Source organism: Macaca mulatta, chromosome 20 (genome assembly GCF_049350105.2).
Source record: "Macaca mulatta isolate MMU2019108-1 chromosome 20, T2T-MMU8v2.0, whole genome shotgun sequence".
NCBI classification, from domain to species: domain Eukaryota; kingdom Metazoa; phylum Chordata; class Mammalia; order Primates; family Cercopithecidae; genus Macaca; species Macaca mulatta.
In genome coordinates this window covers 16,712,654-16,737,328 of record NC_133425.1, presented here as the reverse complement: position 1 = coordinate 16,737,328, position 24,675 = coordinate 16,712,654, and the positions used below count along the sequence as shown (strand labels likewise).

Genomic DNA, 24,675 nt, shown 5'->3' with positions numbered 1-24,675 from the left:
CGCGCCTGGCTGTGCCTGACATTAACATGCACCACTGTCCACTCTGAATAATAACCACAGCAGAGAGTAACCTTAGACCCTGCTAGAATGGTGAGCTGGGCCAGCCCACTTTTAGAAAATAAGACAATGGCTAGAGTGAAGCCATTTCACATGTTATTCATTCCACTCCTGAGATCATTATCTAAGGAAATAAGTCAATACGCACTCTACCCGTGTGGTATTCAGGACAGTGTTTTCTTTAAAAGAAAAATAAAAAAGACCAGGCGTGGTGGCTCTCGCCTGCGATCCCAGCACTTTGGGAGGCCAAGGAGGTGGACAGATCACCTGAGGTCAGGAGTTGGAGACCAGCCTGGCCAACAGGGTGAAACCCCATCTCTACTGAAAATACAAAAATTAACCAGGCATCACAGTACACATGTGTAATCCCAGCTACTCCAGTGGCTGAGGCAGGAGAATCACCTGAACCCAGGAGCAGAGGTGACAGGGAGCCAAGACTGTGCAATACACTCCAGCCTGGGTGATAGTATGAGATGCTATCTCAAAAAAATAAAAAAGGGAGCAAGTGGCTGGGTGTGGTGGCTCATCCCTGTAATCCCAGCACTTTGGGAGGCCAAGGTGGGCAGATCATGAGGTCAGGAGATTGAGACCATCCTGGCTAACACAGTGAAACCCTGTCTCTACTAAAAACACAAAAAAATTAGCTGGGCATGGTGGCGGGCACCTGTAGTCCCAGCTACTTGGGAGGCTGAGGCAGGAGAATGGCGTGAACCCGGGAGGTAGAGCCTGCAGTGAGCCGAGGTCGCACCACTGCACTCCAGCCTGGGTGACAGAGCGAGACTCCGTCTCAAAAATAATAAGAAAAGGGAGCAAGAAAACACAGCAACCCAAATGTCAAACCAGAGATAATAATTATGTAAGTATAGCCCACCAACACAGGGAACTATTGATTGGACATTATAGGTTTAATTAAAAAGGTTATGTGGGTACATGGGAAAATTCTTATTAGAGTAAATAAAAACACAGGAGACAAAATAGTATGCAAGCTACAAATGTAACCTTGCAAAACTACATACTAGCAAGAACAAGACTCAAATGTTAACATGCCAATAGGAAAACAATGGCCCATAACAAAATATTTATAAAATACACATGTTGGACAAAGAGGAAAGGTCCCACAATAACAAGAGCCCCAACAAACTAATAAGAAAAGGACAAACTAGTCCAGGCATACCCAAAAAGGACACAGAAAGACACACTGAAAATACACAAATTGCTGGAAAATATGTTGCAGGATGCATAGCTTCTAACTGTAATTGAAATGCAGATGAAAATAGTTTTTAGCTATCAAATTAACACACTTTGATCCCAGCACTTTGGGAGGCCAAGGCCGGAGGATCGATTCAGGCCAGGGGTTCAAAACCAGCCTGGGTAACATAGGGAGATCCTGTCTCTACAAAAAATAAATTTAAAAATTAAAAAAAAAAAAAAAACTAGCAGAGTAATGATTACAACATAATCCATTTTGATCTAAATAAGTTATTTAAATTTATAAATATTTATATGATTTCAAAGAGAGAATACAAGAATACATTGGTTATTGGTTAGCCTGACAGATTACTGATATGTATCCCCACCTAAATCCCATCTTGAATTGTAATCCCAATTGGAATGCCCACATATTAAGGGAAGGGACATCATGGGAGGTGATAAGATCACGGGGACGGCTCCCCCATGCTGTTCTCCTGACCCTTGCTATGCTTTAGCAAAGAGACTGGCAGCATTTTGACCCTGCCCTAGAGATCTGTGGAACTTTGAACTTGAAAGAGATGATTTAGGGCATCCAGTGGAAGAAATTACTAAGCAGCAAAGCATTCAAGAGGAAGCAGAGCATAAAAGTGTGTAAACTGGCCGGGCGCAGTGGCTCACGCCTGTAACCCCAGCACTTTCAGAGTCTGAGGCGGGCAGATCACTTGAGGTCAGGAAGTCGAGACCAGTCTAGCCAACATGGTCAAATCCCGTCTCTACAAAAATACAATAATCAGCCAGGCATGATGGAGGGTGCCTGTAATCCCAGCTACTCTGGAGGCTGAGGCAGGAGAATTGCTTGAACCCAGGAGGTAGAGGTTGCAATCAGCCGAGATTAAGCCATTGCACTCCAGCCTGGACAACACAGCGAGACTCCATCTCAAAAAAAAAAAAAAAGTGGAAATTTGCAGTCTGACAATGTGAAAAGAAAAACCCATTTTCTGAAGAGAAATTCAAGCTGCAGAAATTTGCAAAAGTAACAAGGAGCCCAATTCCAAAACAATGGGGAAGATGTCTCCAGGGCTTATCAGAAATCTTCACAGCAGCCCCTCCCATCACACGCCTAGGAGGGAAAAATGGTTTCCTGGGCTGGGCCCAGGCCCCCCCTACCATGTGTGCAGCCTTAGGACTTGGCGCCCAGCCACTCCAGCCATGGCTAAGGGGCCAAGGTGTAGCTCAGGTTGTGCCTTCAGAGGGTGCAAGCCCCAAGCCTTGGCAGCTTTCATGTGGTATTGAGCCTGTGGGTGCAGAGAAGTTAAGATCTGAGGTTTGGAAACCTCCGCCTAGATTTCAGAGGATGGATGCAAACACCTGGATGTCCAGCCAGAAGTTTGCTGCAGGGGTGGAACCCTTATGGAGAACTTCTGCTAATGCAGTAAAGAAGGGAAATGTGGGGTCAGAGCCCCCACACAGAGTCCCCACTGGGGTACTGCCTAGTGGAGCTGTGAGAAGAGGGTACCATCCAGAACCCAGCATGGCAGATCCACCTACAGCTACACCGTGTGCCCGGAAAGGATGCAGACACTCAATGCCAACCTGTGAAAGCAGCCAGGCAGGGGGCTATACCCTGCAAAGCCACAGGGGCAGAGCTGGCCAAGGCCGTGGAAGCCCACCTCTTGCATCAGTGTGACCTGGATGTGAGACATGGAGTCAAAGGAGATAATCACGGAACTTTAAAGTTTTATGACTGCCCTGTCGGATTCCAGACTTGCATGGGGCCTGCAGCTCCTTTGTTTTGGGCAATTTCTCCCATTCAAATGGGTGTATTTACCCAATGCCTGCACCCCCACTGTATCTGGGAACTAACAAACTTCTTTTGATTTTACAGGCTCATAGGTGGAAGAGACTAGATGTTGTCTCAGATGAGATTCTGGACGTAGACTTTTGGGTTAATGCTGAAATGAGTTAAGACTTTGGGGAAGTGTTGGGAAGGCGTAATTGTGTTTTGAAATATGAGAAAGATGAGATTTGGGAGGGGTCAGGGGCAGAATGATATGGTATGGCTCTGTGTCCCCACACAAATCTCATCTTGAATTGTAATCTCAATTGTAATCCCCACATGTTGGGGGAGGGACCTCATGGGAGGTGATTAGATCATGTGGGCAGTTCCCCCATGCTGTTCTCCTTGTAGTGAGTCCTCAAAAGATCTGATGGTTTTATACCGGGCCTTTCTACTTTTCACTCTGCACTTCTGTCTCCTGCCACCATGTGAAGAAGGACATGTTTGCTTTCCTTTCCACCATGTTGTTAAGTTTCCTGAGGCCTCCCCAGCCATGCAGAACTGTGAGTCAATTAAACCTCTTTCCTTTATAAACTACCCAATCTCAGGTATTTTTTCTCAGCAGCATGAACAAACTAATACCAGTACCATGGTCAGGCTTTATTTAAGTATCTTTATATTGTTTGTTCTGTCATATGGAATACATGTCACTTTTGTGATCAGAAAACTCTGCAATTAAATTAGGCGTAAAAATCAGAGTGACATTAGCATGGTGAGATTATTAGTAATATTTTTACACATTGTTAAATTATTGATTTAAAAGCAATTTTTAAAATAAGTCCAAAAATGTGTAAAATTTAAGCACATCTTTTAAAAAACTGAACAAAACCAAAGCATGCTCCTGCTTTGATCTCCTTACCTCTGGAAAGTAAGGTTTAACTTAACTGGGCAAAGCCCTCTCCCACACAGCCAAGCAACATGGGCCTGGTCACTTCCCAGCTTGCTCAATTTTTCTGATATGGCAGGAATACAACAGGTGTTTAATAAGTGCTGGTGGGCCCATTAGTGGGAGTATAAACTGCTGCAGTAACCTGACAATTAACTAGCAAATTTCAAAATGCACATACTGTCAACCTAGCAATTTCCTGTGGGAAAATTTATTCTGCTGAATCATTTACATATATTTGCATGCATGTGCCTTCAATGCAGCACTGCTTATCACAGCAAAAAAAACCAGGAACTGGGAATGACCCTGATAGCCACCAAGACGGGACTGGGTGAATACACGGCTCAGCCATTTAACAAGCAAATGTGTGGCTTGTTTAAAAAAAAAAAAAAAAGAAGTGTGATTTGATTGGCTTTTACTTTCAGTTTGCATGGGCTTAAAATAAGAAAATCAACACTAGTTAAGTGAAGAGACCAAGATACAAAACAGTATTTAAAATACCCAACTAGGGAGGGAAAAAATGAATATTTAAACATATACACACAAACGAAGACATTCTTGCATATGCTTGAAACTTTTCTTGAAAAACACCCAAGAAACTATCATCAACGAAACCATCATCATCAACGGCTACTTCTGAGAACAAAGGGCAGGGTGGAACATACTAAAACTTTCACTTTTCCCTTTATATTCTTCTAGAATATCACCTTAAAGTAATAGCACCATCAACAAAGTTGCAGTGTGAGATTTTCTTCCTGCAACCAGCCACACCAATTCAACAACATCTCTTTTTAAAAGAAGAGTTTTCTAGCAACCTATAGAAAGTCCTCTTAACCACAGGAAAAAAGTACCTCATCATCTTACTAATAAGCCTTTGGCGGAGAATCAAAGGCAACTGGGGAGTGGAGAAACCCAAGTGGGTCTTGATTGCAAACATTTCGGTTAAGGTTCTGAGAAAGAGAAGAGACTCGTAAAACAATATAAACTTAATTTTTAAGACCTGACATTCAGCAGGGCGTAGTGCTTCACACCTGTAATCCCAGCACTTGGAGGTGCCAAGGTGGGTGGATTGCTTGAGCCCAGGAGTTCGAGACCAGCCTGAGCAGCATAGCAAGACCCCATCTATTTAAATAAAAAAAAAAAAAAAGAACAACAACAAAACAAAAACAAACAAACAAAAAAACCCTGAGAGTCACTCAAACATAAATAGATCAGGAGGTTCATGCTTCTGCCAGGGACCATGCATTGCTCTACTTCTTGCCGAGCTGGTAAGTGCCTTCCCTGGAATTTCCAGGACTGCAAGCCATTGTGTTAGTGCTTTATGCATTTTGCAGAACACTCCAGGCAACATTTTTATGAGATGGGCTCTGCAGTTCCTTTGAGTTAAACTCTTCCATACTTTAACCACACCATGATCCTCCTCAAGGCCTTTGCACATTCGCTTCCCACGCTGGGACTCCCTTCCCCCACATCCTTGCATGGCCAGCTTTGCCACTGAGCTCTCGGGTCAAACCCCACCGCCTCTGAAAGGCCTTCTGTGGACATCCCTCTGTAGTAGTTTGCACCTCATCCAGTTCTTCCCGGTTCAAGCCTTTGCAGCACTTCCCAGCATCTGAAATCATTTTGGTCAGCTTCAGTGTATAAACCCCGTAAGAACATGGGCCTGGTCTGTCCTGTTCACTGCTGCATCTTCAGTGTCTACAGCAGCAGCACACAGTAGATGCTCAATTAATGACTGAATAAACGAATGAATGAAAAACAGTGTGAGAAGAACAAGACAATGAACCCAGGGCTATAAAAGACCACATGAGACCGGGCTTGGTGGCTCAGAACTGTAATCCCAGCATTCTCGGAGGCCGCATGAGCTCAGGAGGACTGCTTGAGCTCAGGAGTTCAAGACCAAACTGGGCAACATAGTGGAACTCCATCTCTACAAAAAAATATGAAAATTAGCCGGGTGTGGCGGTGCATGCCTGTAGTCCCAGCTGCTTGGGAGGGTGAGTTGGGAGGGTCGCTTGGGCCTGGGAGGTCGAGATTACAGCGCAGTGGTGCAACCAGCCAGGGTAACAGGGCAAGACCCCATCAAATCAATCTATCAATCACAAATTTCTCGTACTGGGAAGACTTAGGCATCATACATATTCTCCAAGCAAGTATTACCTAGAAGGCCAATAAAAGGTAGACTGAGGTTCCTCAGAGAGAAAATTCACAGAGAGGAAGATAAAATCTCCATAAAAATCTCGATTACTACTTGAGGGTTACAGGATGCTAGCCTAGAGCCTCCCTCCCTAGACTGAGGTTTCTCACACAGAAAACTCAGAGAGGAAGAGAAAACCTCCATAAATATCTCAATTATTACCTGAGGGTTACAGGATGCAAAGCCTAGAGCCGCCCTCCCTGGTCATTAACACCCACTTTCCAGAACTTGGCAACCTCCCCAGGAGATGAATCCCACAGTTAAACCAAGGGGACACTTAAGGGGAACCTCAACTTGGTAATCGTCCACTTCTCCTGGGGCACTTTAAAATAAAGGAGCTTCAAAGCTGATCTCTCGAGAAAGCCATTTTCGGCTGGGCATGATGGCTCACGCCTATAAATCCCAACACTCTGGGAGGCCGCAGCAGGAGGATCCCTTGAGCCCAGGAGTTTGAGACAAGCCTGGGCAACACGGCAAGACCCTGACTCTACAAAAAATACAAAAATTTAGCCGGGCATGGTGGTGTGCACCTCTGGTCCCAGCTATTTGGGAGGCTGAGGTGGGAAGATCGCTTCAGTCCAGGAGGTCGAGGCTGCACTGAGCTGTGATTGTGCCACCGCGCTCCAGCCTGGGTGACAGAGGGAGACCTTGTCTCAGAAGAAAAGAGAAAAAGGAAAAGAAAGCCATCTTCGTTTTCCCAGGGGAGAACGAACTGTCACAACTCCAACTGGAAAAATGGAAAAAGGTAAAAAGGCACAGCCCTCAGTAAAAAAGAAACTGCTGCAAGTTTCTTCTCTAGCTAATTGGAGTTTAACCTCCTTAACGTCTCATTAAGCTTCTCCAAGGCAACCCCGGTAAGCCAATTACACTAGAATTTCAACAGCCCACAACCTCTTAGGGAAAGGCAGGATGAGGAGGAAGGTCTTGCTCCACATTTCTCCCCCATATTCCTCCACACCAGCAGCTGTGTGATTTCACACCCCAGGGGACATCTGGAGACATCTAGAGACATTTTCAGTTGTCACAACAAGGGGAGGTGCTACCAGCATCTACTAGGGGGTAGAGGCGAGGTTTGGGGCTAAGACTACGCTGCACAGAACGGCAACCAGGCCACAAAGAATGATGTGGCCTACATGTCAACGGGGCCGACACTGAGCAACTGTGCTCCATGTCCCCACCCCCAAAAGACAGCTTCCTCAAAGGCCCCGTTCAACCATTCAGCCTCAAAGAGGTAAGTGCAGGTACACAGCACCACTCCTCCACCCGCAGGGATGCCACCCTATCCCAGTTTTCTTGCTAAGCTTGGGGAAGCTTGCCTCAGGATGTCTGGCCATTAATTAATTTTGGCAAAATGTTTGGGCAAGTTTTCACGAGCTGGAGTTGTACTGACCATTAAGATCTGATCATTAAAGCTAGGCCTTACTTTGCCGTGAAAATCTGAAACTAACATACCAATTCGATGTTTACTTCAAGGTTGGCCTGCAAAGCAGGAGATGCCAACTCAGATACCAACAGGTGCTAAGTGGGTTCCATCAATGAGAGAAGCAGACCACGTGTGAGGAAGCACAATTTTAAAAAGGCAACAGGCCAGGGATGGTGGCTCATGCCTGTAACCCCAGCACTTTGGGAGGCTGAGGCGGGTGGATCACTTGAAGTCAGGAAGTCGAGACCAGCCTGGCCAATATGGTGAAACCCCATCTCTACTAAAAAATACAAAAACAAGCCAAGTGTGGTGGTGTGGGCCTCTAATCCCAGCTACTCGGGAGGCTGAGGCAGGAGAATCAATGGAACCTGGGAGGCAGAGGTTGCAGTGAGCCGAGATCCCACCACTGCACTCCAGCCTGGGTCACAGAGCAAGACTTCATCTCAAAAAAATAAAATAAAATAAAGGCAACAAACATTTGGCTTTTAAATTAAAGCAACAAAAGGGAGAGGTGGGGACTGCGGCAAACTGGAGCAATTCAGAAATGGACAGCCTCAGCAGACCACTACAACGTATAAATGTGGGCCTGGGGCTAGCAGAACTTGATTTTTCAAGGGAAGCCAGAAATCCAGATGTTTCTATGAAATCTGCCAATCAATAAATATTGGAGGGCGGGCACAGTGGTTCATGCCTGTAATCCCAGCACTTTGGGAGGCCAAGGCAGGCGGATCACGAGGTCAAGAGATCGAGGCCATGCTGGCCAACACGGTCGAAACCCCATCTCTACCAAAAACACAAAAATTAGCTGGGTGTGGTGGCGGGCCCCTGTAGCCCCAGCTACTGGGGAGGCTGAGGCAGGAGAATTGCTTGAACCCAGGAGGTGGAGGCTGCAGTGAGCCAAGATCACGCCACCGCACTCCAGCCTGGCAACAGAGCAAGACTCCGTCTCAAATAAATAAGTAAATAAAACTGAAAATCACAGTCATTCCTATAATTAAAATCAAGCCAAACCAGCACAGTGGTGAGCTATATCTAACCCCTAGGTTGGAACTCATACCTCAAACACTCAAATTCTAATATTGACTGAGCCCCCACTGTGTGTGAGACATTGAGTCCTGGGAAAAGAGGGGTGGACAAAACCCTGTTCTGATCTTTGCAAGATGAAATAGGTGTTTTGCCAGGCACAGTGGCTCACACCTATAATCCCAGCACTTTGGGAGGCCAAGGCAGGCGGATAGCCTGAGTTCAGGCGTTCACAACCAACCTGGGCAACATGGCGAAACCCTATCTCTACAAAAAATATAAAAATTAGCTGGGCATGGTGGTGTGTGCCTGTAGTCCCAGTTACCTGGGGAGCTGAAGTGGGAGAGCTGCTTGAGCCCAGGAGGTTGAGGCTGCAGTGAGCTGAGATCGTGCCACTGCACTCCAGCCTGGGTGTCAGAGCAAGAGCCTGTCTAAAAAAAAAAAAAAAAAAAATACAATAAAATAATTTTTTAAAAAGCCATCTGATGAGAAAGCTGGAGTACTCTGTTTATCTGAGTATCCATTTCAGACAGTTAAGTGATTTCATCCTTAAAATCCTTACAAAGAAGTTTTGACACCGCCCAAAAGCCATTGTAGTGTTTCATGTCATTCATTCAACGAACACAGCTGACCCTTGAACAAGACACATTTAAACCGCACAGATCCACTTATACTCAGATTAGGCTTCTGCCTCTGCCATCCCTGAGACAGCAAGACCAACCCCTCCCTTTCCTCCTCCTCCTCCTTAGCCTCCTCAACGTGAAGACAATGAAGATGAAGACCTTTATGATGATCTACTTCCACTTAACAGTAAAAATCTCTTATGAGTTTAACATTTTCTTTTCTCTGCCTTGCTTCACTGTAAGAATACAGTATACAATATATACACAAGACATGAGTTAGGCCAGGTGCAGTGGCTCACGCCTATAATCCCAGCACTTTAGGAGGCCAAGGCAGGAGGATAGCTTGAGGCCAGGAGTTTGAGACCAGCCTGGGCAACATAGCAAGATCCCCATCTCTACCAAAAAACAACAACAAAATCTGTGTTATCAACTGTGTATGTTCTTGGTTCCAGTCAATAGTAGGCTGTTAGTAGTTAAATTTTTAGGCAGTTGAAAGTTATACCTGAATTTTCTTTCCTTTTTTTTTTTTTTTTTTGAGATAGAGTCTTGCCCTGTCACCCAGGCTAGAGTGCAGTGGCACGATCTCAGCTCACCGCAAAGTCCGCCTCCCAGGTGCAAGCAATTCTCATGCTGCAGCTTCCCAAGTAACTGGGATTATAGGCACCTGCCACCACACCTGGCTAACTTTTGTAGAGACAGGCTTTCACCATGTTGGCCAGGCTGGTCTCGAACTCCTGACCTCCGGTGATCTGCCTGCCTCAGCCTCCCAAAGTGCTGAGATTACAGGCATGAGCCACCACACCTGGCTAATTTTTATAGAGATAGGCTTTCACCATGTTGGCCAGGCTGGTCTCTAACTCCTGACCTCAGGTGATCCACCTGCCCCAGCATCCCAAAGTGCTGAGATTACAGGTGTGAGCCACTGCGCTGCATCCTAAATTTTCAACTACATGGGGCATCAGCACCACTAACCCCTGAATTGTTCCAAGGTCAACTGTTATTTACTAAGCCCTAGGCACAGTTCTAGGTGCTGGGATTACAGCCATAAACAAACACAGGTAAAAATCCCCGCCCCTATGTAGCTGACCTTTTGCTGGGAGTTTACAGAGTAGCCACAATACTTAAGCAAAATATTACATGTATTAGAAGGCAGTAAGTAGGCCGGGCGCGGTGGCTCACGCCTGTAATCCCAGCACTTTGGGAGGCCGAGGCGGGCGGATCACAAGGTCAGGAGATCGAGACCATCCTGGCTAACCCAGTGAAACCCCGTCTCTACTAAAAATACAAAAAATTAGCCAGGCGCGGTTGTGGGCGCCTGTAGTCCCAGCTACTCGGGAGGCTGAGGCAGGAGAATGGCGTGAACCCGGGAGGCGGAGCTTGCAGTGAGCCGAGATCGTGCCACTGCACTCCAGCCTGGGCGACAGAGCGAGACTCCGTCTCAAAAAAAAAAAAAAAAAAAAGAAGGCAGTAAGTGCTACTGGGGGTGTAGATGGGGGTTAGAGACTTGCTAGTGGAGGGAAAGAACGGGATGTCTGAGGTGACACCTGAACAAAGTTTGAAGGAGAGGGACATTGCAGGTAGGAGAAACAGCAAGTGCAAAGGGCCTGAGGCAGGGGCAGGCCTGGCCACCAGCGTGGCCGAGGAGAGTGAGACAGAAAGCAGCCAGGGAGGAGGTCAGGGAGGCGAAGGGGACAGATGCTGCCCAGCCTTCAAGGTCACTGTAAGCCCTTCGGCTTGTACCCTCCTCAAGGACATGGGGAACTAATGCAGGGTTTTAGCAGAAAAGGGACAGCTGGGTCAAGACTAGACTGTAGGGGTCAAGGGCAGAGTAGGCACAGCAGTGAAGAGGTGACTGTTTTCTTTTTTTTTTTTTTTCTTTTTTTTTTTTGAGACAGTCTCACTGTCACCCAGGCTGGAGCGCAGTGGTGAAACCTTGGCTCATTGCAACCTCCAACCCCACTGGGCTCAAGAGATTCTCCTGCTCAGTCTCCCAAGTAGCTGGGATTACAGGCGCCCACCACGAGGCTCGGTCATTCCAAGTAGCTGGGATTACAGGTGCCCACCAACAGTCTCGGCTAATTTTTATATTTTCAGTTGAGACAGGTTTTTGCCCAGACTGGTCTCAAACTCCTGGCCTCAAATGATCCATCTGCCTTGGCCTCCTAAAATGCCAGGATTACAGGCATGAGCCACGGTGCCTGGACTGAGGTGACTGTTCAAATCAAGGAACTGGCCAACAGTGACTCGAGCCAGAGTGGAAGCCGGGGAAGCCATGAGAAGCAGGCCGTCTGAGGCAACGGGCAACACGAATTGCTGACAGATGTGATAGGAATGGGAGGAGAAAGGAGAAGTCAAAGCTGGAGACTGAGATGGGAAGAGGAAGCTCACGTTCTTAAGGAACATGGTCCGTGGGAGACACCACATAGAGAGATCAGTTCCTAAAAGTTGTGTCCAAACACAGAAAAGGTTTTTTTTCCCCCCATCCACCACCAGGTCCCAAAGGCAACGCACCTCCTCCAGGCTATCACAAACGGAGCTTGTCATCAGAGAAAGAGAACACAACCCTTCAAGAGAGTCTTGGCCAAATGGACAGGCTGCAGCCGCCTTCTGCAAGGCCCCTAGGGGCTGCGGTGGCTCCATTTGGCCAAGGAACCCTGAATCCGCCCCTGATTGGCCTGAATCACGAATCCATTTGGACCAGGAACCCTGAGTTCACTCCTGCCCAGGCCTCTCCTGGGTCACCCTCATCTCCTCCCAAAGCCATTCACCTTGCCACCTTGCACTCTGTCATATCACCATCCTGGACCTCAGCGTCCACATCCATGAAACGGGGTGGGTGGAGGGGATGGCCCCCTGAGATCTGACATCCCTTTCCATTCTAACAATCCATAAGGAAGGGTCTGGAAGGAGGAGCAGTCAAAAAGGGGGAAAACAAGCTAAGCACGGTGGCTCATGTCTGTAATCCCAACACTTTGGGAGGCTGAGGCAGCTGGACCACTTGAGGTCAGGAGTTCGAGACCAGCCTGGCCAACATGGCAAAACCTTGTCTCTACTAAAAATACAAAAATTAGCCAGGCGTGGTGGTGGGCACCTGTAATCCCAGCTACTCGGGAGCCTGAGGCAGGGGAATCACGTGAACGCAGGCGGCAAAGGTTGTGGTGAACCGAGATCACACCACTGCACTCTAGCCTGGATGACAGAGCAAGACACCATCTCAAAAAAAAGGTGGGGGGCGGTGGGGAGGGGAAAACAGAGGAAGTGGGAGAAGGCTAAGGGATGGATTTGAAAACCAAAGCCACATTTGGGGGAGGGGAAAAAATGGGTTCTTCATAGACTGTTGTTGAGCCAAGGGGAGGAATTAAAGCAGGGATCAGACTGACTCCAAGGCCAGACCTAGCCCCAAGAGGAATTTCTAATAGCTTCTAAGATACTCTTCTTGGCGGCTAAGTCAGATATTCAGGGGGTTACTGAGTTGGTGGATGCCACAGAGTATCTCAGACGTGCACATCAACCCTGGGACCAGCTCACTCCATCGAGGGTGACACACACCTTCAGCTTCCTTCTGGTCTTCTCCAGTGGCAGTCGGTGCAACAGCAAAAATTAACTGGAGAATTCCAAGTGGTGACGACCACTGATCTTTACTGAGCACTGTTGCCAAGCAGCAACATTTTAAGTCCTCGCTAAGGATTCACTCACTTATTCCTCAAGTCACCGCTATTCACTACCTACTATGTTATCCCACATAGGGAAACTGAGGCACAGAGAGAAGTAAACTGCCTCAGCAGCAGAGCCGAATTTGCTCTGAGCCACCACACGATACTGCTTAATACCAAGTTATTTTCTCTGCTTTTCCATAATTTCCAATTTTTCTACACGGGGCCTGAAACACAATTTTTTTTTCTTTTGAGACAGTTTCTCTGTCATCCAGGCTGGCGTACAGTGGTGCGACCTCAGCTCGCTGCAATCTCTCCCCAGGTTCAAGCAATTCTCCTGCCTCAGCCTCCCAAATAGCTGGAATTACAGGCATGAGTCACTATGCCCAGCTAATTTTTAGTAGAGATGGGGTCTCGCCATGTTGGTCAGGCTGGTCTCAAACCCCTGACCTCCTCTGATCTGCCTGCCTTGGCCTCCCAAAGTGCTAGGATTACAGGCATGAGCCACTACACCTGGCTCTTTTTTTTGAGACAGGGTCTCAGTCTGTGGCCCAGACTGGAGTGCAGTGACCGTGATCTTAGCTCATTGCAACCTCCACCCCCACAGCCTTCAACTGATTCTCCTGCCTCAGCCTCCCTGGTAGCTGCGACCACAGGTGCCGCACCACCATGCCTGGCTTTTTTTTTTTAATTTAGTATTATTAGTAGAGACAGGGTCAATCCATGTCGCCCAGGCTGGTCTTGAGCTCCTGACCTCAAGCGATCCTCCCGCTTCAGCCTCCCAAAGTGCTGGGATTATAGGCGTGAGCCACTGCGCCCAGCCTTTTTTTTTTTTTTTTTTTTTTTTTTTTTTTTAATGAACTCACGAAAAAGCCCAGGCCCATATTTCCAACCATCATTCCAACCTCAACCACAAAGCAGCCCCTCCTACCAGTCCCACCCCCATCTCCAGAGACCCACTCCTGTGAGAAAAGAAAGTCAAGTGCCGCTGTGCCCTGTCCTCAGGCCCTATTTTCCATTTTGATAGCGAAGTTCTCCTTTTTTCTTCCCAGAACATCTGTCTGAGTAATGGTCAACAGAACCCTTATCATGGGCCATTTCCATCTTCTGGGTTTTCTGGACATTTCCTGTGGCTCAGAGGCAGACAGCGGCCCAGGAACAAAGCGCTGACAGAGTCACACGAGCCCCACTAACCTTGACTTCTTTTTTTTTTTTTTTTTTTGAGACGGAGTCTCGCTTTGTCACCCAGGCTGGAGTGCAGTGGCGCGATCTCGGCTCACTGCAAGCTCCGCCTCCCGGGTTCCCGCCATTCTCCTGCCTCAGCCTCCCGAGTAGCTGGGACTACAGGCGCCCGCCACCACGCCCGGCTAATTTTTTGTACTTTTAGTAGAGACGGGGTTTCACTGGGTTAGCCAGGATGGTCTCGATCTCCTGACCTCGTGATCCGCCCGTCTCGGCCTCCCAAAGTGCTGGGATTACAGGCTTGAGCCACCGCGCCCGGCCTACCTTGACTTCTAAGCACATGACCTTGGTCACAACAGGAGTCAGGCACGAGTGCCTCACTGCCTTTCCATAGCCCAATCCCATCTCCACCAGCTGAAGAAATGGGGAATCCAAAGGAAGAACAAGGAGCTTGAAACACACAACTTCATCTTTGGAAAAAATAATATTTAACACTAGCCATTGCTTATCTCTGTGCAGGGCACAAGCTGAGCCACTTACAAGATTAACTCATTGACTCTTCACAACAACCCTAGAAGGCTGCCACATTTTTGGCTCCTGTCCCATTTTATAGATGAAGAAAGTGAGGCACACAGAGGGAAAGTGGCTTGCTCAAGGTCACACAGTTATCTGACTGCCTGGGGGGCCAGTCGCTCCTGGCCTTGAACACGCTGCCTTGAAAAACACAAAAACAGCCAGGCACAGTGGCTCATGCCTATAATCTCAACACTTTTGGAGGCTGAGGCAGGAGGATCGCTTGAGCCCAGGAGTATGAGACCAGCCTGGGCAATATAGTTCGACCCTGTCTCTACAAAAATTACAAAATTAGCTGGGTGTAGTGGCACATGCCTATAGTCCCAGGTACTTGGGAGGCTGAGTTAGGAGGATCACTTGAGCGGGGGAGGCAGAGATTGCAGTGAGCTGAGATCACACCACTGCACTCCAGCCTGGGTGACAGAGTGAGATGATGTCTGGAAAAAGAAAAACGCAACAACTACCTACTTTCTACCTTTCAGTTAATTATATTTTAATTTTCCCACTCAGGCTCCAGCTGCCTCCTCTCAAATTCTGGTTCCAGGGCACCTCCCGCAAGTCTTGGAATCCAGACAGCAGAAATATGCAAGGTCAAACACCAGATGGGGTACCTACCTACCAGCGGCAGAAATCAGCTACAATTACACCCAAGCGAAACCCAGCCACCTGACAATTTCTGTGGCAAAAAAGTCCTTAACGAAGGAAAACAATAAATTAATTAAAATTTTTAAAAACATTACAACTGGACTTCGTGAATCAGTTTAAGATAAACAAAGCACACCCCAAACACACTCATTAGCCATCAACTACCAGTTGCCATCAATAAAGTATGTCCTGATACAAAATGTCATGGATGTTCACCCTGTTTTGCCCCCTCCTCAATGCAGAAGAAAATAAACAAGAGAATATTCCGGAATTCACAGCAACCCGAACCCAGATCACCATGTGAATCTTTGCAAAAAATAATCTTGCTGTTATTACACCTGGTAACAAGGGATCCACAGGTTTTCCTCTCCCTGATAAAAAAAAAAAGTTCATTTGCAAAGAGGCTCCAATCACTCCCAGACCCTGAAGGCAAAGTCCGTGTTCTATTTCCACCCCTGGGGTCACTCTCCAACCCCAACTGGCTTAAAATGGGAGACATATCAAAATGTGGTAGGTTTTAAACATAATGATACCCTACTAAAAAAACAAATAAACAAAACCAAACCCTCCAATGGGGCCCTGGAGGATGATTTTTCAACATTCCAAATGCAGCCTTCAAGGAAAGGCCCCCAAAACAGGACAAGAAAGTATTTTCGGATGCTAATCACCAGCTCCTAAGAACCAAGGCTGTTTCTCCTAATTCCTAAACAAAACAGGAGAGAAACAGTCGTGTCCAGATTTGCCTACTGCGTTCACCAATAATCAAGACAGCACGAAACAGAAGTGCCTTCCTGGAACAAAAAGGCAAATCGCATTACGGAGAAGCTGAAGCCCAAAAGACTGAGGCTTAAACCACAGAAAGTGGACTCCAACCCTGTCAGGCTCCGCAGGCCACGTTACCGAAGAAAATTTGCCAGGATTAAATCCCCAGAGAGGAGCTCCACGTGTTGCAGGGAAGGGAGGGCAGCACCACAGCTACCAGGGTCCTGGGCGTCCTCAGCTGCACCCCAAATGTGACTCGAGCCGAGGGTCAGGTGGGGCACGTCAAGGGTGAACACCCCCCTTCTTCCCTGGTTCCCCCAAACTTCCCCCGCACTATTTAAGCAGAAAGAACAAAAAAGACAAAGCTAGGTAACCACAGAAGAGTAATGTGGCTTGTACGACAACTTCGGGGAGACAATGAAAGTCCCTTTCTACCATCTAAACCCCTCCCCAGCTCACCCCATTGGTCACAGACTATTTTTCGTGAAAAGGGGGGACCCTAACCACAAAAAAGATGGGAAAACAGAAGGAGAGAGACACCCCCTTCCCGCTCCCCATCTCTAGCGTCCCTTCCCTGGAAGGTTGTTTTTAATTAGAGGCGGGAACCCCAAAACAGGAAGGCCTCCTCCCGGAGGTTCTGGCCCGACCCTCCCCTCCAAAACGCCAGGACTGGGCACGCGGCCCCCCACGCTCTGCTCCGCAGGAACTGAGTCACCCAAGTTTTCCTCCATGCCTTGCACCCCCGAAAGGGGCTGGGCCGCTGGCGACGTGGGAGTCCCGGGCCCCAAAGGCCGGACGCAGAGCAGGGAGCGGGGTGCCCCAGGCGGCTGTGGGCCCGGTGCTTTCCGTCCCCGCCGGCCTCCCTCCCTCCCTCCGTCCCGCCGGCCCCATGCGGCCCCCCGCACGTACCCAGAGCGGGTCGGAGCCATCTGCGCTGCAGAAGCCCCGAAGCGCCATGCGGGCGGCGAGGGCGGCGGCGGGCACCGGGCGGCGGGTGATGCGGCCCGGCTGCTGGCGCGGGCGGCGGCGTGCACCGGACGGTGGGTGATCCGGCCCGGCTGCTGGCTTTGGCTTTGGCTGCGGAGGCGGCGGCGGCGGCGCAAGGAGCCGGGTCCGGGGCCGCAACGCCGCCTGGTTGGCCCGCGCGTCACGGGGATGCAGCGGCCCCGCCCCACCCCGCCCCGCCCCGCCCCGGCGCCCGGCTCACCTCGCGCGTCTCGGCGTGGGCAGCCGGACCCGCAACCTCTCGGCGCCCAGGGCCTGGACGCCGCGCCACCCCCACCCCGGATCCTCCGAGGCCCAGGCCCACTCGCTTGCGGACTGGCTCGGGGAGCGTTGGCTAGTCTTCCGGAAGCGCCTAGGATCTTTGGGGCCACACAGCCTGCGACCACTTTTCAAATCCTGTTTAAGGACAGTATCCGTAACCAGGGGAAAATAACGTGAACGGAGCCCCCTACCTGCCTGGAGTGTGCTGGGCGCCTTAGCTGCGCCCTCATTTCATTCTGTACTATCTCCACTTTCATGCAGGAAGAAACCCAGGTGCAGAGAGGTTGAGTGATGATTCCCCCTGCCCAGGGTCACCTGGCTAATCATTTGCAGGGCTGGGATTTGAACCCGGTCCAAAGCTGACTCACACAGAAGGAGGTGGATACTCTTATTCACCTACCTTTTACAGATGGGGAAACTGAGGTTCAGAGAGGCGAAGTGACTTGCCTGAGGTCACACAGTTAGCAAGGAGTGAAAGTGGAAGTGAGATTCAAACCCATGAGCAGCCTGATTCCAGAGCACTGATGACCCAGAGGGCGTCAGTCTCCATCACCAACAGCTGTTGACCTCACCTGTGTGCAGAGCGCCTTTGCTTCTTCTCAACCTCTTTAAGCATCACTTAGAAATAACTAGGTTATTGATCCTCACCTCAGAGGTAAGAAAACTGAAGCCTGGAGACAAAATAATCATAGGCCAGGCATGGTGGCTCATGCTTGTAATCCCAGCACTTTGAGAAGACGAGGCGGGCCGATCACATGAGATCAGGACTTCAAGACCAGCCTAGCCAACATAGCAAAACCCTGTCTCTACTAAAAATACAAAAATTAGCCGGGCATGGTGGCGGGCACCTGTAGTCCCAGCTACTTGAGAAACTGAAGCAGGAGACTCGCTTGAACCTGGGAAGTGGAGGTTGAAATGAGCTGAGATGGCGCCACTTCACTCCAGCCAGGGCAACAGAGCAACACTCTGTCTCAAAAAATAATAATAATAAGTAATAGGCATTCACAGTGACAAGGCTTCCTAAGGCTATGTTCTTAGCAATTTACACAAATTAACTGTGCAATCCTCACAACCCCATGAGGTAAGAGGTAGTATTATCCCCATTTTGCAGATGAGGAGACTAAGACCCAGAAAGACAGTAAATTGTCAGGGATTATTTAGATTGTAAGTGATTAAGCCAAACTTTGAACCCAGGAAGTCTAGCCAGGGAGGTCGGAAGTCTATAATACCATCTATTGTGCCATATTGCTTTTGAACTGTTGCATAGGCAGACAGGCAGAGACAGAGGAGTTAGGGCGAGGCCTCGGAGTGTAAATTTCACTGTGATATCAGCGATGCCTTTCTTTTCTCCTCTCCTCAATCTCCTGCCTGATGTGTGGTTTCCATAAAACATGCGCACAACAGCTGCACCAAATAAAACAAAGTGTGTGTGCATTTGAGACAGCCCCCCAACCACAAAGGACCTAGCGAGGGAAGGAGGAAGGTAGATAGGATTGTTTTCAGTGATTTTTTTATTGACCCAGGTCCCCCAAGGGTGAATGAGTTTCTAAGGGATAATTACTTTCATGTAATTATGCCAATTGTGCTGTTGCTTGACCTTTATACTGTCAACAAATATTTATTGAGCATTTACTACTATATGCCAGATGTTTTGCTAGGAACAATATAAAATTACTACTCTTTTTTTTTTTTTTTTTTTTTTTTTTTGAGACGGAGTCTTGCTCTGTCGCCCAGGCTGGAGTGCAGTGGCGCCATCTCAGCTCACTGCAAGCTCCACCTCCCATGTTCATGCCATTCTCCTGCCTGTGCTTCCCGAGTAGCTAGGAATACAGGCGCCCGCCACCATGCCCGGCTAATTTTTTTTGTATTTTTTGTAGAGACGGGGTTTCACTGTGTTAGCCAGGATGGTCTCCATCTCCTGACCTCGTGATCCGCCCGCCTCGGCCTCCCAAAGTGCTGGGATTACAGGCGTGAGCCGCCGCGCCTGGCCGAAATTGCTACTCTTATACAGCGTAAAAGATTGGGATTTTTTTGAATTGGGATTTTTTTAAAGTGTTTCTTATGGTAAGATGGCAGATGTTAATCAAATACTATATTTTTGAAAGGGTATTTACAGGCCAGAAGCGGTGACTCACGCATGTAATCTCAGTGCTTTGGGAGGCCGACGTAGGAGGTTCACTTGGCCCAGGAGTTCAAGGCTGCAGTGAGCTATGATCGCACCATTGCACTGCAGCCTGGGTAACACAGCGAGATCCCGTCTCAGAAAAAAAAAAGGCCGGGGAGGGGAGATATTTACAACTATGGTCACAGCTAGAAAGAAAAAGTGGTGACTAGGCATGGTGGTTCACGTCCGTAATCCCAGCACTTTGGGAGGCAAAGGCAGACAGATCACTTAAGGTCAGGAGTTCAAGACCAGTCTGACCAATATGGTAAAACCACATCTCTACTAAAAACGCAAAAATTAGCTGGGTGTGGTGGCAGGCAACTGCAATCTCAGCTACTCGGGAGGCCGAGGCAGGAGAATCACTTGAACCTGGAGGTGGAGGTTGCAGTAAGCCAAGATCATGCCACTGCACTCCAGCCTGGGCGACAAAGCAAGACTCTGTCTCAAAATAAATAAATAAATAATAAAAATACAAATACAAAAATTAGCTGTGTGTTGTGGTGGGTGCCTGTAATCCCAGCTATTCAGGAGGCTGAGGCAGGAGAATCACTTTAACCCAGGAGGTGGAGGTTGCAGTGAGCTGAGATGGCCCCACTACACTCCAGCCTGGATGACAAAGTGTGACTCCGGCTCAGAAACAAAAACAAAAAAAGTGGGCAAAAGTGGGCCTAAGTTAGCAATTTACACCACCCCTGCTGAGGGTGAAAGTCAGAGAAGGCTTCCTGGAGGAAGAGGCTTTCAAACTGAGATACAAGGAATGAATCTGGGTTCCTGGGGCCTGGGTTGTGTTCTGGGCAGAAGAAGAGAGTTTGTAGCAAAGTTATGAAGCAGAGAGGGTCCTTGGAGGAAACTGAAAACAGCCTGGGTGGCAGGAACCCTGAGAAGGAAGCAAAAGAAATCCATCTGGAGCAGGAGAGGTCAGAAGAAGCCAGGGCAGGCAGGTACCTGTCGGCCAACAGCGGGGCAGTGGGAGCCACTGGTGGGTTTTAGGCAGGGCACAAGACAGAGTTGGATTTCTTTCCATGTTTTATTCATTCACACTTTATTCATCCTTTCAACAAATATTTATTGAGCAAGCACATGAAAACGTGCTCAACATCATTAGTCATCAGGGAAATGCAAATAAAACCCCAGTGAAATACCATCATACACCCACCAGAGTGACTGGAAAGAAAGACTGAAAATTCCAAGTGCAGACAAAGACGTGGATTAACGGGAACAGGCACGCTCTGTTAGGAGATGTATAAATTGGCTCAACTACTTTGGAAAACTAACAATTTGGCCGGGTGCAGTGGCTCAGGCCTGTAATCCTAGCACTTTGGGAGGCTGAAGCAGGTGGCTCTCTCAAGCTCAGGAGATTGAGACCAGCCTGAGCAACATGGTGAAACCCCATCTCTACAAAAAATACAAAAAGGTGGGCCAAGGTAGATGGATTGCGTGAGCTCAGGAGTTCAAGACCAGCCTGGCTAACATGAGGAAACCCCCATCTCTACTAAAAATACAAAAAATTAGCCAGGCATGGTGGTGCATGCCTGTAATCCACGCTACTCAGGAGGCTAAGGCAGGAGAATTGCTTGAACCCAGGAGGCGGAGGTTGCAGTGAGCTGAGGTGGTGCCAGTGTACTCCAGCTTGGGTGACAGAGTAAGACTCTGTCTCAAAAAAAAAAAAAAAAAAAAACAAATTAGCTGGGCCTTGTGGCGCACGCCTGTAGTCCCAGCTTCTTGGGGATCTGAGGCACAACAGTTGCCTGAACCCAGGAGGCACAGGTTGCTCTGAGCCAAGATCACACACTTCACTCCAGCCCCGGTGACAGAGCGAGACTCCATCTCCAAAAAAAAAGAAAACTAACAATTTGTATAAGTGAAACATACAATTACATAGTGACACAGCAATTCCACTCGCCTGCAAAAGAAAGGTGAGTTTACATCCACCAAAACACATCTACAAAAAGTGTTCATAATAGCAACAATATGTATGAATCCCACAAAACATAACAAGGAGCAAAACAAGCCAGACACAAATGAGCATATTTGCCATGATCCCATTTACAGGGTGTTCAACAATAAGTAAAACGAATATACATTATTCAAGAGCCAAGCGCCATGGCTCATGTCTGTAATACCAGCAATCTGGGAGGCCCAGGCAGGAGGATTGCTTCAGGCCAGAAGTTTGAGACCAGCCTGGGCAACACAGTGAGACCTCATTTCTACAAAACAAATTTCTATTTTTTTTATTTTTTGAGACAGACTGTTGCCCTGTTGCCCGGTTGGAGTGCAGTGGCGTGATCTTGGCTCACTGCAACCTCTGCTTCCCGAGTTCAAGTGATTCTCCTGCCCCGGCTTCCCAAGTAGCTAGGACTACAGGTGCGTGCCACCAGGCCTGGCTACTTTTTTGTATCTTTAGTAGAGGCAGGGTTTCACCATGTTGGCCAGGTTGGTCTCAAACTCCTGACCTCGTGATCCACCTGCCTCGGCCTCCCAAAGTGCTGGGATTACAGGCGTGAGCCACCGCGCCTGCCTCAACAAAACAATTTTAAAGATTAGCTGGGCATGTAGGCACACGCCTGTGATCCTAGCTACTCAGGAAACTGAGATAGGAGAATTGCTTGAGCCCAGGAGTTCCAGACTGCAGTGAATTGTGTGCAATTGCAACACCGCACTCCAGCCAGGGCAACAGAGGTAGAGCCTGTCTCTGAATAATAATAGTAATATGTTGATCAAAGTCCCAAAATAGGAAGAAACATCCTAGGGAGATGGAAATGTTCTATAACTTGATTTGGTGGTAGTTATGTGGTTTTAAATATACGTATATACACACGCACACACATATATACACACACATACATATATATACACACACATACACACACATTAATATTTTAAAATTCATTGAGCTTGGCTGGGTGCAGTGGCTCATGCCTGTAATCCCATCACTTTGGGAAGCCAAGGTCGGAGGTCAGGAGTTCAAGACCAGCCTGGCCAACAAGGTGAAACCGCACCTCTACTAAAAAATACATAAATTAGTCAGGTGTCCTGGTGCGGCCTGTAATGCCAGTTACTCTGGAAGCTGCAGCAGGAGAATCACTTGAACCCAGGAGGCAGAGGTTGCAGTGAGCAGAGATCATGCCACTGCACTCCAGCCTGGGCAACAGAGCAAAACTCTGTCTCAAAAAAAAAAAAAAAAAATCATCAAGAGGACATTTAAAGCTGCTGTACTTTGCTCTATGAAAATTAAACTCAATTTAAAAAATTCTTTGAGATATGATCTTGCTCTTGCTCTGTTGCCCGGGCTAGAGAGCAGTGGTGCTCACTGCAGCCTGAAACTCTTGGACTCAAGCAATCCTCCTGCCTCAGCCTCCCAAGTAGCTGTGACTATAGGATACACCACCATGCCTGGCTAATATTTTTTTGTAATGTTTTTTAAAAAGGGCTCTCACTATGTTACCCAAGCTGGTCTTGAACTCCTGGCCTCAGGTGACCCTCCTGCCTTAGCCTCCCAAAGCGCTGGGATTACAGGCATGAGCCACAGTGTGCAGCCTCAATTTAAAAAATTAAAATAGAAGGCCGGGCACGGTGGCTCACGCCTGTAATCCCAGCACTTTGGGAGGCCGAGACGGGTGGATCACGAGGTCAGGAGATCGAGACCATCCTGGCTAACACGGTGAAACCCCGTCTCTACTAAAAAATACAAAAAAACTAGCCGGGCGAGGTGACGGGCGCCTGTAGTCCCAGCTACTCGGGAGGCTGAGGCAGGAGAATGGCATGAACCCGGGAGGCGGAGCTTGCAGTGAGCTGAGATCCAGCCACTGCACTCCAGCCTGGGCAACAGAGGGAGACTCCGTCTCAAAAAAAAAAAAAATTAAAATAGAAAATAAATAAATGTGAGCCGGGCACGGTGGCTCACGCCTGTAATCCCAACACTCTGGGAGGCCCAAGCAGGTGGATCACCTGAGGTCAGGAGTTCAAGACCAGCCTGACCAATATGGTAAAACACCCTCTCTACTAAAAATACAAAAAGTAGCCAGGCATGGTGGCACATGCCTGTAATCCAAGCTACTCGGGAGGCGGAGGCTGGAGAATCACTTGAACCCGGGAGGCGGGGGTTGCGGTGAGCCGAGATGGCGCCACTGTACTATAGTCTGAGAGACAGAGTGAGACTCCATCGAAAGTGAAAGAAAGAAAAGAGGCCGGGCACGGTGGCTCACACCTGTAATCCCAGCACTTTAGGAGGCCGAGGCGGGCGGATCACGAGGTCAGGAGATCAAGACCATCCTGGCTAACACAGTGAAACCCCGTCTCTACTAAAACAAACAAACAAAAAAACTAGCCGGGCGAGGTGGCGGGCGCCTGTAGTCCCAGCTACTCAGGAGGCTGAGGCAGGAGAACGGCGTGAACCCGGGAGGCGGAGCTTGCAGTGAGCCGAGATCATGACACTGCACTCTGGCCTGGGCGACAGAGCGAGACTCCTCAAAATAAAATAAAATAAAATGTCTTTTTTAAAAAAGAAAGAATGAATGAAGGAAAGAAGGAAGGGAGGGAGGGAAAAGCAAAATAAGAAAAGCAAGAAAGCAAGAAAGAAATTTATCGTGGGTCTCCTATGTGCCGGAGGTAGAGGTTGCAGTGAGCCAAGATGGCACCACTGCACTCCAGTCTGTCAGTGAGACTCCATCAAAAAAGAAAGAACGAACGAAAAGAAAGAAAGGAGGGAGGGAGGGAGAGAGGAAGAGAGAGAAAGGAAGGGAAGGGGAGGGGAGGGGAGGGGAGGGGAGGGGAGGGGAGGGGAGGGGAAGCAAAGCATGAAAGAAATGTATTGTGGGTCTCCTGTGTGCCAGGCACTGTATTAGTTGCTGTAGACACAGGAGTGACCAAAACAAAGAAGGAAGTAATTATAGACTAAACAAATTAGTCTACCATTTTCTAAAAGCAGAAACTGGGTTTAGAGGGACGAAGTAACACGTTCCAGATCCAACAACTGGGATGTGGCAGAGATAAGGCTCAGCTCTGCTCCTAACCACCAAGCCTCTCCGTGCAATTCTTTCAGCCACAGGCTCAAACCACCCGCTTTGCCTTCTTTCTAAGCCCCTCCCTCCCCATTAGGGGCTCTCATAATGTAACAAACCCTTAGACCAAGAGACTCTGGGCACTGCATCAAACCCACTCAACTGGCAGCAAAGTGACTGATGATTAAAATGC

General features: G+C 48.4%; 1 protein-coding gene and 1 long non-coding RNA gene across 19 annotated transcripts in view; both read right to left on the bottom strand.

Annotated features, from left to right (window-relative positions):
* Positions 1-17,232, bottom strand: part of ABCC1 (ATP binding cassette subfamily C member 1) — a 192,744-nt gene extending 175,512 nt beyond the window's left edge. For 11 of the 17 annotated variants that reach the window (XR_013412351.1, XM_077987128.1, XM_077987126.1 and 8 more), the window contains exon 1: positions 16,962-17,232. Coding sequence is in view for 16 of the 17 variants with exons in the window: in XM_077987128.1 (XP_077843254.1) it covers positions 16,962-17,009 (48 nt within the window). In the remaining variant the exon portion in view is untranslated. The remainder of the gene's footprint in view (positions 1-16,961) is intronic. The other 6 variants (XM_077987130.1, XM_077987141.1, XM_077987136.1 and 3 more) reach the window with 1 other exon arrangement.
* On the bottom strand, positions 13,713-16,912 carry LOC144338354 (uncharacterized). 2 transcript variants are annotated; one of them, XR_013412378.1, is made up of 3 exons: positions 15,045-16,909; positions 14,397-14,566; positions 13,713-14,084 (listed from the first exon to the last, which is right to left on the bottom strand). It is a non-coding gene; the product is annotated as an uncharacterized LOC144338354 (long non-coding RNA). The 2 variants fall into 2 exon arrangements; XR_013412379.1 differs by having other exon boundaries at positions 13,715-14,092; positions 14,403-14,566; positions 15,045-16,912.
* Positions 17,233-24,675: the final 7,443 nt, after the last annotated feature.